Source organism: Pelophylax lessonae (assembly GCF_965119305.1).
Source record: "Pelophylax lessonae genome assembly, chromosome: 5".
Lineage (NCBI taxonomy): Eukaryota > Metazoa > Chordata > Amphibia > Anura > Ranidae > Pelophylax > Pelophylax lessonae.
Genome location: NC_138772.1, coordinates 115,005,311 through 115,021,948, shown reverse-complemented (window position 1 = coordinate 115,021,948; position 16,638 = coordinate 115,005,311). Strand labels below are relative to the sequence as shown.

General features: G+C 44.2%; 1 protein-coding gene across 1 annotated transcript in view; it reads right to left on the bottom strand.

Annotated features, from left to right (window-relative positions):
- ACVR2B (activin A receptor type 2B) overlaps positions 1-16,171 on the bottom strand; it is a 316,863-nt gene extending 300,692 nt beyond the window's left edge. The window contains exon 1 of the mRNA XM_082259197.1: positions 16,013-16,171. Within this exon, the coding sequence (XP_082115323.1) occupies positions 16,013-16,064 (52 nt within the window). The 5' untranslated portion in view covers positions 16,065-16,171. The remainder of the gene's footprint in view (positions 1-16,012) is intronic.
- Positions 16,172-16,638: the final 467 nt, after the last annotated feature.

Genomic DNA, 16,638 nt, shown 5'->3' with positions numbered 1-16,638 from the left:
AGTGTCAACAACATGCAATTCTGCCCCAAAGAAGCCCATGTACTTTTTGAAGCTTCATGTGATAGGCGACAAACAACGCAATGCTCAGGTGTGAACGGTTTCATTGTAAATAATAGGATTCTTCATTTTGAGCAATGTCATGCTTTGAAAATCACATGACAGGTATGAATGCATGCTTTTACCTCAATTCATGTATTTGCAATAAACATTTGATATTGGTGGGCTTATAGGGGAAAACATAGCTATTACCCAACCTAATACACACAATGTTTGCACTGTTTTACAGCATCCACTAAATAAATTTCACAAGCAACTGGCTTGGATGCAAAGGGAAATCTCTCCATGGTTCCCTGCAGAGTTAAATGACATTTCACCAGCCAGGTCTTGTGAACTGTCATCAATATGCAGAGGATGACAAACGAATGCAGGAATCAGGAACTAGTCGGTGCAGTGGTGGAGTCATGGGGCACATACAGGTGTATGCATGCATGTATGCATGTATATATACATATACACACACACAAAAGCAGCACATCCTGATCATTCTTGCCTTTGATTCTTTAGCAATACACACAATTGCACGTGTTGTGCAGTCCTCACATAAACAGTCCTTAGACACATGATAGAGGTGTGCACAGGTGTATAAGCCCTAAAGGACAAAACATTTTACTGGGCTTATGGTGTGTTTTTTTTTTTAGGTCATGTGACTCAAAAAGCGCATCAAGAACGTAACACGGTTGCGTTATTGATGCGTTCTTAATGCATTTCAACGGGGAGGTGAGTTTTTGGTGCAGTTTTTTTTAAACTGGCTGAAAATTAAGCAAGCAAGATTTTTAACACCAGAAGAGCAACATACCAGTGTAAAGACATACACAGAATTTAAAGGGATGCTTTTCTTGCCCTAAAGGTGCCGATAATGGCCAACAACAAATTCATACTCCTTCAAAAACTGTAATTTTCAGTTTCGGCTAAGTGATCCAGTGTGATTTGAAAATTGATTTAAAAATTGCATTGCATTTGAACTAAGTTTTTCTGTGTAATTCTGTCGTTAACTGGCACTACAGGGCTTATTCACACAGGTGGCAGTAAAAATAGGCTGCAAGGCACAATTTTACTGCCAACTTCTAAAAAGCAAAGGTGGCCCTGTGTCATCCATTTAAGTAAATAGGACCACAATGCAACCCTGTGTAATGCACTTGGTTGTGGCATGATGGTGCTGGATTTTCAGGGTTTAGAAAGGCGGAGATCTTGGCTCCCAGCCATCTGTCAACCACCCTCTAAAAACTGATCCACCATCGATCACTTTTTCAAAGGGGAACCAAACCATCCCACAAGTGTGAACAAACCCTAGGGCCTCATGTACACTGCTGCTGATAAACGAACGTTTAGGAGCAGTTGGGGTTTTTTTCGCAGCCCCTGAACTCTCCTATATGTCATTTTATCTGCCCATGTACACTGAGTCGTTTATAGTCATTTAGAGGCAGTTGAGTTTAGTGGCATTTTTTTTAAAGCAACAAAATGCATTCAGGACGGAAGTTTATTGGCATTTGAAACACCAAATGCTTGCAACAGCGTGCAAATGCGGTAAGGGCTCTTTCACACGGGCGATCAGATTTTTGCCTCCACTCCGGTCCTTTTTTTTTTTTTTTTTTTCACGGAGCGGATGACACTTGTGTCATCCGCTCCGTATGTCCACATATCATCCCATCCGTTTGCGGATGATATATGAACATAATGTAAGTCTATGGGGATTGCGGATGTCAGCGGATGACACCGCTGACATCCGATTTGGCTTCCTTTCCGTTTTTTGAACGGAGGAAAAATAGGGTTCTGTTCCGTTCCAAAAAACGGAACAGAACTGAAAGGAAGAAAATCGGATGGTATTCCGCTGACATCCGCAATGCCATTGACTTACATTATGTCCGTAAATCATCCGCAAAAAAATAGGAAGATTTGCGGACATACGGAGCGCCCATGTGAAAGGGCCCTAACTCGCGTTTATAAGCAATTTGTTTATAGGTGTTTTTCATAGGGATACATTTCTGACCATTTTACAATAACGCTTCTAAACGTAAACGCGCATTAACGTGGCATGTAAACGCAACAAAACTGACGCTTTTAAGAGCCGGTTCACACTGGGCCAACCTGTCAGGCGACCTGGTCGCCTGACAGGTCGCCGTAGGTCGCATGCCATAGAGAAGCTGTGGACCCGTTCTAATAGGAGCGACATAAGTCGCTCCGACTTAGAAAAAGGGTCCGGAGCTTCTTTGGGGCGACCCGGAGCGACCTGCATTGACTTCAATTATATTATATTATATTATATATTATATTATATTATACTTCACAGGTCGCCCGGCAAAGTCGGCACGCCCCAGTGTGAACGGGGGTCTAGCTGTCGGTTACTAGCTGTCAAGTTCCAGCGTTCAAGAGAGGTTTTCAAACGTCCCGTGTACAGGAAGCCTAAATATGGTAGTGATCTAAAACATGGCAGAAAGGTGGACTTTGCTTTCAATTAGAACATCGTTGTCATTAGCTCAAAAAACGACATACGTACCGGCCATGACAGGAAAAGTTGCTGCTACCTTGCTTGTCATCCTCATCCTTTGGATTTTCTGCTTAGCACCTCACTTATCTGGAACACATTTACTCAGACTAACTGGAGTATATCAGTCCTGTCAAGGTTCTTGAGACAAGCTCACTAAAACTGTTGAGTCAGGCACTTAAAATATTTTAAGATGTTCATAAGGTAATTACATAGAGGACGGCAGCAATCCTGTGTGTCAAAGAAAAATTATTAGACAAAGCTTGTAAAACAGAAAAACAAGCATGTGTTTTTTAAAGGGGGGGGGGGGGTGTAAAAACAAAGCAAAAATAAAAAGAAAGCAGAACAGAAGAATCCACCATGGTGCACTTATCAAATATAGGTTTTGTATGAAAGCGGGTTCAGGAAGAGATAGAACACAAGTGTAACCTAAGACCGCATAATCCAAAACACATTACTAGCTCTACCTTCGCTTGTAAGACTACACAAAAGCCTTCCTATCAGCTTCAAGTTAATGTATATGTAAATGCGGCCTAGCAATTTTCTACATTACTCCCATTAGTGCCTGTTTTTATAGACGAAGGCCTTGAAAGGAATATTCCTGTGTGTAGAGCCTGCCATTTACATGCTATCACCACCTTATTTGAGTAATTGATGGCCTTGTGGCGAGATCGCAAAGGTGGAGAAACTCACCATTACCCATGAAGGTCCTAAGTAGATCATTTTATTATACTGAAAGGAATGTTTTCAAAACCCAAAAGAGAATGTGTACTATTAAACGTCAACCCTTCATAAAGGGATTCTGGGGCCTGAGAACACAACCTCTCATCTGCATGCTCTTTACTCCACAGAGAAAACCATTTTGCCCACTCCCTTCACAGTGGCCCCCAGTCTGAGGTCAAAGGGCAGGCAGCTGTAACATTTCTTCCCTGCTATTCCCTTAGGGTAGTGGAAGACAAAATGGTCTTTCTGAATACCAATATATATTACACAGAAAGTATGTTGACTTTTAAGGGGAGATGGTGGTTTTAGTTTCACACAGGAGAGCACAAAAGGCCGAGCAAGGTTTTAATCTTTTCAAAAGGCTGTTCCTGGAGCCAGAAAAATAGGAAAAATGTCAATTTTTAATCACAAAGAAAAAAAAATCCTTTAGTCGATTGCGTTACAGCCTGACAAACATTCCATTACATGCAACGTAGCTGTATTTAAAAATCAGAGCGAGTTTAGAAAAGGCCTAGCCTACTTCACCGAACTGGAGTGTTTGTTCAGCTAACAGGCTTCTTCCGTAGAGAACTTCGTATGAAGGAAATATTTCAGCATGCAGGTTAGAAGAGATGAATGTGGCGCTGCACATGGTGACCACACTCTACACAATCATTTCATCTTGAGGGTGTCTCCATGCTGCGGTGTACAATTAAAACACACACTGTATATAAAATGCAGCTTATCTTTTGCATCAGGAACATTAAAAAGACTCCCAAAGTAGGCTTTAAAGGAATACCATGCGCTACTATTGGACCACTAAAATTTTATTACAGAGTTTCTGCCCAAAATCTAGTAGAATTTACATCAGGGAATGGCTGCTTCCATAAAAACACAATTTTACCGGTGTTCTGTTTTACGTGACTTTTTAACCACTTAAGCCCCGGAAGATTTTACCCCCTTCCTGACCAGGCCCTATTTTGCGATTCGGCACCGCGTGATTTTAACGGACAATTGCGCGGTCGTGCGACGCTGTACCTAAACTAATTTGACGTCTTTTTTTTCCCCACAAACAGAGCTTTCTTTTGGTGGTATTTGATCACCCGTGCGATTTTTTGAGCATGCGCTACAAACAAAAAAAGAGCGTAAATTTTAAAAAAATAAGATTATTTTTCACAATTTTTATATGAAATCCCCCCCCCCCCCAAAAAAATGTAAAAAAATCTAAATTTTTTAACATTTTTGGCCAATTTGTTTTCTGCTACCTATGTTTGGTAAAAACAAAATTGCAATAAGCGTATTTTGATTGGTTTGCGCAAAAGTTATTGCGTTTACTAACTACGGGAAAGATTTTTGTCATTTTTTTTTTTAACGAGTAATGGCGGCGATCTGCGATTTTTTTTGCGGAACTGCGACATTGCGGCGGACAGATCAGACCCTTGATTGACATTTTTGACACTTTTGGGGGTACCAGTGACATTACTACAGTAATCAGTGCTATAAATATGCACTGTTACTGTAAAAATGACACTGGCAGGGAAGGGGTTAACTTTATTGGAGAAGGAGGGGTTAAGTGTGTCCCTAGGGGCGTGCTTTTAACTGTGCAGGGATGTGGCTGTTCATGTAACAGCAGAGATCTACGGTCCTACATAGCAGGACCGTTTGATCTCTGCTGCTACACAAGGGAGAATGACAGGCGGCTGTGTTTACATTAGCTGCCTGCCTTTCTCCCTCTGTAACTGACAATCGCGAGTGACCGGCAGACATCGGGTCCGCCGGTCACTCGCGCGGAGGTGTCCGTGAATGGGCGGGAGCGCGTCTCTGGCGGCGCGCACTCGCCCCTATTGGCTCACAGGCTAGCGACATACCGGTACGTCACTTTGCCTGCACGGGGCTGACCGCCACAGTATATATACTTGCGGCGGTCGGCAAGTGGTTAATATCCATTAAGCCTAGTACACGCAATGAGATTATTGAACGAATGATTGTCCATTTTTTGTACACAAGTCTCGATCTAAATCCATCTAAATAATCGTTCATAATGGTCCATAATCCATAATCGAAAACCAAAAGGTTACTAAAGTACGAAAATTCTCATAAGACAGAATACAAATTTGGAAGTTATGTAATGTATTTGTAATGTATTTTTGGACAAAAACTGTACAGATTAAACAAAAACCGTAAAGAAAGAGGTCTGCGTTTGTCCCTTTGGAAAATTTCCAACGAAAGCTGTGTACTTGTGATGAAAATATCATACGATCGCTTTTGTATGATATTTTGATTGTGTACAGGGTTTAACATGGGCATTTTAAGACTGGCTTTGTAAACAGAAGTACAAGAAAAATTACATTCACCAAGTATTTTGCATTTAAAAAGGTTGGATCAGCTCTCGTTAGCATTATAACTACTCTTCAGGTCCGGTCTATAGGAGCCATACATACCAGTGCTGTACACTGTAGTGATTGTAAAGGAAATTTGTTTTTTTAACAAACATCTCTATACTTACCTGCTCTGTGCAATGGGAACCACCTGTTCTCGGGTCCCCCACCAGCGCTCCTGGCTCCTCTGTCCAGTGCATGCTTGCTCCCGAGTCCCGCTGATGCATCCATTGACACAGACAGTGGGGATCGGTCGGCCCAAACTATCACTTCCTTGTCACTGCTTTGACTGACAGCACTGGGAGCCAATGGCGCCCTTTGCAGCAGCAAAGCTAGTGACACATTGAAGTGAGGGGAGAGAAGAGATGGAGAGGTGCGCTTGATCAAATGAGGGCTCAGGTAAGTATAAGGGGGGGGGGGGGGGGGGGTTGCTGATGCCTAAACATTTTTTACCTTAACGTTTAGCTTCAGAACCACTTTAAACCACGCGTTAATATGCATTACAATATGACAGCCCATTCCTTTGAAAGGGCTGCTGTTTTTCATGCACTGCATCCAACCAATGCATATAGCAAGCTTTACCATGTCACAATAGTGTGTGATCGGGCCCTAAGCCCTGAGCAACAGCAGGAATAATGGCTGTAGCTTTTATTTATTTTATTTTTTTTAAAGGCATTTAGCTTTCTAAATTGTAGCTATAGACCACTAAATATACATTTAAAGCTACTGATAGCACTCAAACTAAAGCTGTGTTCCATTTACAGATTGAGTGGAATTCTGTGTATTTTGTCATCAACTGTCTGATTTTATCTTCCAAGCACCCCAGGCCTGCCTAACCTTTTCACGCCGGTTGTATGCATATATGCAGCCTCTCGCCGGGTGGGGCTGAATGTTGAGAGGCCACATATATGCGTGTCAAAATGTAAACAATGCTGTGCCGAGGACGTGCACCTCGCGTGGTCCTGGCACAGTTACCAGCATGTAATGGAAAGCTCCTGATCGCGGCTTGCGATCTTCAGCTTTCTGATCATGTGACCACTGTGACAGCCAATGACAGTGGTCACAGCCAAAAAATGCCCACATCCACGTGTCAGAAACCTCAAAGGGCCAGGAAGCGTCGGCTCTAATGGGTTAATATGAAAATGTAGGCCTCATACACACACTGCAGCAAAGAAACACCAGTTTAGAAGGCGTGATTTTTATTTTTGCCTTTAAACACTCCTCCATGCAAGCCTAGGTGTCCATGTACACATTTCGATGCAGAAAAAAAAAAAAAAAAAACATCACTTAAGCGTTCGAAAGAGGAACATTTGGGCAGAAAAAAAAACATGCAAAAACGCATTACCACTAACAGCAGGAAACAAATTATTTTTCTTGAATAGAACACATAAACGCATGCGAATAGGCATAAACTCTTGTGAAAAACACAGCTGTAACAGCGTTTTTGAGTACAGTAAAGGAACGAAAGGAAAAGGGGAACAGTAATAAGCCCCCTTTTCCTCATGGGAGAGTGGCTGGGGTAGGAAAATAGTCCATGAGGTAATATTTCCCTCCTTTTTTACCCTCAGGTAAAAAGGGAGGGATTTTCAAGGTATCCTGAGGGAATAGCTGTAGTGGGCGTGGCGTTGCAGGGGTCAGAGCACCTATAGGAATAGGTTTAGTGTAGAAGCTTCTAGAGCCCTCTGAGACCCTATATAAAAGGTGGAGCTCCCCTCAGAGGGGCTCATTCGCCTCAGAAGATTCAGCAGTGTGAGTTCCCCATCCCCCCCCTCCCTTGTCGCGGCTGTATATTATGTGGTGGTGTCACCTTTGCTATAGCAAAGGGGGACGGTTTTTTCTTCTATTTGAGTGGAAGTTGATGGTTTTAAATGTGATTTTATTTATCCGGCCTGAGCCGTGGTGGCTAGGCTGTTGAGAGTGTTAATATTTTATTATATATTATTTATTGAAAGTTTTAAAAACCAGTAATTAGCGGCCGCGGCCTATATTTTTCCAAAGAACACAGGTGTCTGCTTTTTATTTAATTTAAGTGTTAATATTATATTGGATCCTGCCTACTGTCCCATACAGTGTGCATGAAGCCTAAATCTGGCTGAAAATACATAGCAATCTGGTTCAGTGTGTTAGTACCGTATTTGCTTGCGTTACTGATAATTGCTCAAGCAACAATGTGCCCTGCAAGGTGGAAGTTGCTTTGAGGGATAATGAAAGTTTACCCACAAACATTTTCAAACACTTTTACCCCCAGCCACCCAAGTAGATCTAGAGAAAGACACGCTCCCCCCCCCCCCCCGCCATAATTGCTATACTTACCTAGAACTTGCATCAAGGCCCATGGAATGGTTTACATTCCTCCATCAGCCTCTTGATCAGAGCTCGGACAGTTTCACCCTATAGACTTCTATCCTATCGGACGTTCACACGGTTTGTGCCCATAGACTTCAATCCTCCTATAAGACATCTGCACAGTTCAGCCCATAGTTTCCTATCCTCCTACCAGCCCTATAGGAATCCATAGGGCTAAACTGGTCCAGCACAGACACTGGATCCAGAAACCAGGAAGGGGGTGCAAACCAATTCCATTCCACCAATTCCATTCCACAAAATGACAGACTGTTTTACTTCTATTTTTCTTCCTTTGATAAACTCAAGAACTATATATTGGACAAACATAAGCCTTATTCCCCAGTTTAAACATCAGCATCTACTGCAAATTATGGCCTGGGAGATATTGTTCATCAAAGGTTTATTCCTCACAACATTTTTGAAGTAATAACACCACTGAACCACAAGCCTGGTACATTATCCAGCACAGGTTCTTGGCCTAATTCACATCCTGCGGATAACCAAGATGCTGAGCCAAGTGAAGGCACAGGGCCCACAGCCAACAATTACATCTAGGAAAAAGGTAGAACCTCTAATCACTAGCACTGGTGTGCAGGGATTTGAAAAGAAATTGATTTTCTGTAAGAAAGTGCTAAATCAGGTGTACACAATCTTTGACCATGCATCACTTCTTAAACTGTTCCTTTCATCAGCCTAAATAAAATGGTGGATATATTGAGGGCTAACAGAGGGGACAGTCAATGATGACAAAATTTACATAAAAGACCAATAAAAGATCAATTCAAAGAGGCAACTAAAATAAATGTGTTTACTATGGCACATAATAAACTTTGTGGTAATGCAGTCACTAGAAGTAGCAGTTCATTGATTCACAGGGATCGGTGAATGAATGACGCAGCCACACCCTTTTTCATTTGTGACAGCGGGCGTGGGGTGGGAGCAGGCAGATGCTGAACATATTACACGTTACACTCTAAATATTGGTGTCAACATGTTCAGAAAGGTGAACTTATCCTTAAAAGGATATGTTAATGAATAAGATAACACCCTCCAGCCCCATAAACTAACCTAAGCTGAACCATACCCCCTACATCTCCAGAACTCAGTCCAGGAACCGCATCATCACAATGGAAGTCGGGATCCGCCAGGTGCCTGGACCGACACCCGGCTCAAGGTCTCAGCGAGCCGCTGAGAGCCTGAGCCGGCTGTTCTCTGCCCCTCAACAGCCCAGAGCTCCAGTGAGCAAGGGGGAGGGGGAGAGAAAGACGAAGCGAGAGAGGCAAGACACGGGAAGCGAGAGAGGCGAAAAGCGAGAGAGGCGAAAAGCGAGAGAGGCGAAAAGTGAGAGAGGCGAAAAGCGAGAGAGGCGAGAGAGACGAGAAGAGAGAGGCGAGAGACGGGAGGCGAGAGGCGAGAGACGGGAGGCGAGAGACGAGAAGCGAGAGAGGCGAGAGACGAGAAGCGAGAGAGGCGAGAGACGAGAAGCGGAGAAAAAACGACAGGAGAGAAAAAAGGAGAGATAGAGGGAAAAAGGAGATCAAGCACAAAAAAACAAACCGCTTAACCAAATCCTCCTAATGAGAAGTTTGGCTGCATGTTGTACAGGCCCTCAGAAAGCACATGGGTTCAATAGAACGCATGGTGAACACAGCCAGAGCTTGTTTACCATACAGAAACCAAGCATGCTCTGTGGTTAGTGATATTAGAACACTTCCTCACTTGTTATCGTTGGGATTGGAGGAACGCACGTGAACCAGACTGTGACATCAGCAGCCTCCACGATCCAAGTGTGTGTAAACATAATGATTCACAACCCCGTTCCTTCACTGCTTACAAAAAAAGAAGCCCAATAAAAACTTGTCTGCTAATAATAGACAAACGTGCCTATTACCTAAAATACAACATCGCTGATCTCAAGTGCTGGTTATTTCTGGTGACAGAGTAATAATATTTTCTACTGAATGATGAAAATGTACAGACAAAGAAAAACCATCAGCAACTGAATATGTTGGCGTATTTACAGTAAACAATGAGATAAGGTGATTACATCTTAAAGCAGAACTTAGCACAGATTTAAAAAAACTTGCAAACAGGATGGATATTTTTTTTTTTATATATTTATTATTGTAAGCACAATTGATTATTTTTTTATTAAGATGGCTACACTGTCGCCTTAAGATCACTGTGGAAGAACTTCTTACCATCCACATCACTGAAAGCTATGACATGCTGAGGAGACCTTCCTAATTTCTTTTATTTCTTTTTTACTTTTTTTTTTTTTTTTTAAATATGAAAGTTAGGGATACCAAAAAGTAAAAAAGGTCAGTAAGTCAATCCAAATGTGATTCTGTCATGCTATCTCTTAGGGACATCACGGCTGTTTATTTATCAGTGTGGGGGGGGGGGGGGGGGGGAGAGAGAGACTCCTCTTTAAGCTGTCCGTAAAGTGGTCAAAAATTGAACATTCTGTCAATTAAACAACACCAATATGGCGCATACAGTTTTGCCATCATTTGTTTTTTTTAAAAACCAGCATGTTGGATCAGGCAGTTTAGATGCACTGATACCAGTTTTTTAAGACCGAGTACAAGTACCAATACTTTTTCTCAAGTACTCGCCAATACCAATTACCAATGTGACACATTATTAAATGACCTAATATATTAATTTAATACTAAATACATTGTATGTGGTTCTGTTTATTTTATTGTTTATCAATTGCTTACTGTGCACCTAAACCCCCTTCCTGCCCCTGGCCAAATTTTCAGCGCTGTCACTATTTGAATGACAATTGTGTGGTCATGCAACACTGTACCCAAATGAAATTTATATCATTTTTTTCACATTAATAGAGCTTTCTTTTGATGGTATTTAATCACTACTGGGGTTTTGATTTTTTTGCTAAACAAAGAAAGACAGAAAAATCATAAAAAAGTTTTCATAGTTTTTTATAAAATTTTGTAAACCGGTAATTTTTCTCCTTTATTGATGTGCGCTGATGAGGCTGCACTGATGGGCGCTGGTTGGCAGCACTGGTGGGCAGTGCTTAGCAGTACTTATAGGCACTGGTGGGCAGTGATGAGGTGGCAGTGATGAGGTGGCAGTGACTCTCCGTATGCAGGACTGATGTCCCATTTACATAAGCCTGTAGTCCGCTTTTTTTTTTTTTTTACATCACGTGATCATTGGTTGACAGCCGATTACATGGTAAGGGGCAGGGATCGAAGCCTTGTACACACGCAACGATTATCGGCCGAACGATCGGCCGTCTTTTGTCCAGTGTTGTTGTGTTGGTTGAAATGTGCTCTAGACTGCACACTAATTTTCTCGGCCAACAACAACCAACTGCAGAAGTGATGTCATGTTCTGGTTTACTTTCAGTGTGTTTTTCTTCTCTGAGCATGCCCAGTCTTGCTCATCAGATTTTTGTCTGCCGAAATCTGTACTGAGTGACGGAAAATCGGCCGTTCTGTTGACGGCCAACAAAAATTTTATAGCCTGCACACCAGATTTTATTTGGCCGAAAAGTCGGAGTTGGTTGTCGAAAGCATCATACTAACAAGCCGAAAATCAGCCGATAGGACATTGGCCGAAAATTCACGGCAAACTATCGATGCGTGTGTACGAGGCATTATACTTTGAAAATTCACAACTGAACCGCTCAACAAAACTGCATCAGACTCTTTTCACAAAGTCGCACTGAACCTGGCCCCACACATATGGGCGGCGTTATAGTCTGATGACTTGAACGTGTCAGTTTTAGTATCAGAACAAGAACTCGTGTAAATGCTTAGTATCATCACGGATACCGGTACAGGTGCAATGCTAGAAAGAACCTAGGAAACTGCTCCCATGCCTGCTACACGCACGCACAAGCACAAGATGCTGATGTTATATTTTATTTATTCCCTTTTTTTACTAGCACAAACCTGAAAAGACGTGACCTAGGGAAAGAGAGGATTGTACAATTCTACAACAGAAGTCATGCAGTACACGTGAAAACTACACATACATGTCTTCGAGAGGGTCTGCAAACGGATTATGTCACTCTTGAAGTTTGAAAATCCCGCAGAGAAGGACTGGCAGGATTCACAGTGGAAAAGCAATTTACAGCAATGTCAAGAAGCTTGAACAGCACCACAGAAAGCAAATGTGTAATTCATAGCCAATACAAAGATTTATCATACAACTTAGCCTGTCCTTCCTATACGTAGGAAGCAAGAACACAAAAAGGAAGAAATTTCTGCATTTGGCAGCAACACCAGTATAGAAACATTCCAAAAACAGTATCTGATCCCCCCTTCCCATGACTCCTTTATATTGGACATGCCAGTATAGAGAAACATAAAAAAAAAAAAAACACACTATACCATCTGCCCTTCCTGTACGTCCTTTACATTGGCCATGCCAGTACAAAATCCTTCCAAACAGATGATCCACCCTTCTTGTACCCCCTTTACATTGGCCACGGCAGTAAAGAATCCCTCACAAAAAAAAAAAAACCATCCACCCTTCCCGTTCCTCCTTTATATTGGCCATGCCAGTATAGAATCCCTCCAAGTACATATGATCCACCCTTCCCGTACCCCCTTTACATTGGCCATGCCAGCAAAGAAACACTCCAAATACATATGACCCATCCTTCCCGTACCTCCCTTACATTGGCCATGCCAGCAAAGAAACACTCCAAATACATATGATCCACCCTTCCCGTACCTCCTTTACAATGGCCATGCCAGTATAGAATCCCTCCAAATACATATGATCCACCCTTCCCGTACCCCCTTTACATTGGCCATGCCAGCAAAGAAACACTCCAAAAACAGTGTATGAAGCCCCCCTCCCATACCTCCTTTACATTGGCCACCCAATCAGGATTTAAAAAAACAAGCTGCAATTAGCTAACAATTCTGTTTGAGAAAGCATGTAAGCTTAAACATATCTTGCATCATCAGCTCGATTTCTTCAAAAACTTTAAAGCAGTGTTGGCTGCACAATACCAGAGGATGATAAATGAAAGCAAAATATTGCCTGTTTTTGTCTCGGCTACATTTGTTCAGCTGCCCCATCTCCTGGGGGTTTAACGTGAAAATGAGAATCCTGACAGTGCCAGGTTGTGTGTGTGTTATAAACACTGGCACTGCATTTTTAATGAGAGCCCTGAACAAAGAAAACAGAGCGAGAGAGGCAGCACAGGGATGGTGGATGGAGCATGCCGCTTCATAGACTTCAGCTAGACTGCCACATTCCGAAACAAACAAAAAAAAAATGGAAAAACCTAAAATTAAAAAAACACACCCTCCATCATAGGGAACACCAGCACACCCCCTAAGCAGCCAGTTCATTTCCATTCACTAACACTTCTAAAATCACCCAAATTTTGGGGCGTGGGTGGGTATGCAATGCCCTTCAACACATACATGGAGACTGGCAGGCATACAGCAACAGTGCACAGAATGACAGCAAAGCAGATGACGTGAAAACACAAAATGGTGCATACAGGAGCGGAAAATTAAATGTATGGATTTTGCATCCTTAACCCTTTTCATGCCCTGCCAAAAAAAGGTTTTTAATTTTTGACGTGATCCCAATCCTACCACCTCACAACCCCCCCCCCCCCCCCCCCCCCCATCATTGAGGCATGCTGTGCCAATGTCTTGCAGCCTTGTGAAGCAGGGAAGGCTACCCAGCCGCTGTCACATAAGGACATGGATATCTTCAGAGGGAAGAGAGGTTCCTGATTGTTTGCCAAACACTGGAGCGATCAGTTTTCTATTCTACTATGCCTCCCCTTTCCCCCCCCCCCAATTCACCATTAACAAGGTGGAAGCAATCCCCCCACCCCTCCGGCAGCCCTGGACCAGTCTAGGGTCTGCAGAAATTGCATTAGCCACTTTGGAGGGGAGGGGGGTAGTCTGCTCATGCCTTGCAATGTGTATACACAAATCTATACAATCTTAGGCATGCCACACACACACGCTACTTGTGTATTAAGCCGTGTGTGCAATGTCACCACCAAATCCCTGCCATTTTCACAGGCTTTATTTGCAGTCAGAAGCCTCGTGTTGCCAGCATCACTACAATACAAGCGTATACTACAGGGGTTATGTGAGGTTTAATAAGGACAGCCGAAGCACTACAGCTACAAATGTCAGCCACAGCGACTGGAGACCCTGAGAACGTGAGACAGCACAGGATCTGTACATTGCACAGCACTTCTATACAGGCATGCCACATACACGTGTGTTCTGGATGCCCACACCACCCATCAATGAGCTCATGTATGGTGGCATGGTGATCAGCAGACAATGCTGCAATTGCTCAGGACTATATACATACACAATGTCAGATGTATACACATACATACATATATATATATATATATATATATATATATATATATATATATATATATATATATATATATACACACACACACATTATTCATGTATTTATTTATATTAGTGGGAATGTACATCACAGCAAGCTTTACCATGATGCCCTCTGCATGCTGGGGATCAATTGATCAGCGTGTAGAATGAAAAACCTGCAGCAGAACCTCCAACCGAAGCGGCTGAGGCTGTGTGTTTGTGGGAGGGGAAAGCTTATTTTACTACAATGTAGTACACGCCACCGGATACAAATCAAAGACAAAATGATTCATCTCATAAAAATAGCAAAAGCCCCGAGGAGCATCACAACACTTCATCACCAGTGGACACGGCATAACCGGCCTATGCAACCAGAACAACCACCATCAAAGTCCCAGCCTAGGGTGCCCATCATAGGCAACCTGTCACTTCCACCAGTAAAGGGGGAATGGCCCTCCCAGAGGTCCAATAGTGGGGGGGATCTTCTCCAGAAGTCTGATCCACCACTGGAGGGTCTCTTCTCCAAAGATCCACCAGTGTGAGTGCCTTCTTCACAGGTCCGCCAGTGGAGGTCTCTTCTCCGGAGATCTGATCCTCCAGTGGGGGGGGTCTCTTCTACAGAGGTCCACCAGTGGGGATCTCTTCTCCGGAGATCTGATCCTCCAGTGGTGGTCTCTTCTCCAGAGATCTGATCCTCCAGTGGGAGTCTCTTCTTCAGAGGTCCACCAGTGGGGGTCTCTTCTCCAGAAATCTAATCCTCCAGTGGTGGTCTCTTCTCTGGAGATCTGATCCTTCAATGGGGATCTCTTCTTCAGAGGTCCACCAGTGGAGGTCTCTTCTACGGAGATCTAGTCCTCCAGTGGTGGTCTCTTCTCTGGAGATCTGATCCTTCAATGGGGGATCTCTTCTTCAGAGGTCCACCAGTGGGGGTCTTTTCTCCAGAGATCTGGTCCTCCAGTGAGGGTCTCTTCTCCAGAGATCTGATCCTCCAATGGGGATTTATTCTTCAGAGATTTGATCCTACAATGGGGATAGCTTCTTCAGAGCTCCACCAGTGGGGTTCTCTTCTCCGGAGATTTGATCCTTCAATAGGGGGTCTCGTCTCCAGAGATCTGATCCCCCAACGAGGATCTCTTCTTTAGAGCTCCACCAGTGGGGTTCTGTTCTCGGGAGATCTGATCCTCCAATGGGGGGTCTTTTCTTCAGAGGTCCACCAGTGGGGCACTTTTCTCATGAGATCAGATCAACTAGTGTGGGGAGGGGGGTTACTTCTCCAGAGATCTGATCCACTAGTGGGGGGACAAATCTCCAGAGATATGATCCACTAGTGGAGGGATGGGGGGGTCACATCTCCAGAGATCTGATCCACTAGTGGAGGGATGGGGGGGGGGTCACGTCTCCAGAGATCTGATCCACTAGTGGGGGGGGGGGGTGTCTCTTCTTCTTCAGAGGTCCAGCAGTGGAGGTCTCCTCTCCAGTGGGGGGGGGTGTCTGTAGAGATCCCCCCATGTTGTGATCCGCACGTGTGCAGTGGATTATCGGGGGGATGATCGGATGAGATCGCAGACACGTGCATGGTACAAAGAGCGGAGGGATGGAAATAAAGAGACAGAAAGTTGCGGAGGATCTCGGGGGGGAGATCGGAGTGTGTGATCCGGGATCGGGCCTCTTACCTGCACAGAAAGTTGCCAGAAGAAGTGTCCAAGTCAGTCCCAGAGCCCCCATGTTGTGGTCGGATCTCAGCGCCCATACAAGACGATGTCCTACAATCCCATAGACAGAGATAATTCCTTCACATCGGTGGTGTGTGTATGTGGGGGGGTGACCCAGTCTGTGGTCCGGGGGGGGGTGTGAGATGTATAATGTGGAGCCCAGCAGCCGATCAGCCAGCAGTAGTCAGTCCGGTGTAGTGAGGACTCCCCCCGCCAGAACTCCACCTTCTGCAGCAAGAAGATTAGATGGGGGGGGGGAGGAGACACACAGGAGCCCAAACTTCAATGTGACATCCGCCGGGGGGGGGGCGCCGCCTGCTGATCACCGGACACCCCCAATATCCTCAACTCACTCCAAAATGGCTCCGAAAATCAGAGAGAGAGCCGAGAAGAGCCGGGAGGGGAACCCGGATGTCTGATACAAAGAGAGGGAGGGGAGCGGCCCCCCAGGCATGGGAAAAGAGCGGGGCGGGGTCAGCCGACATTCCTGCTTTGTGATTGGCTGGCGGGGGTGCCCGTCAGCGGAGTAGTAAAGGGGAGGAGGGGGGGGGGGACGGCTCGCTGGTAGACAGTCTGCCGGAGAGAGT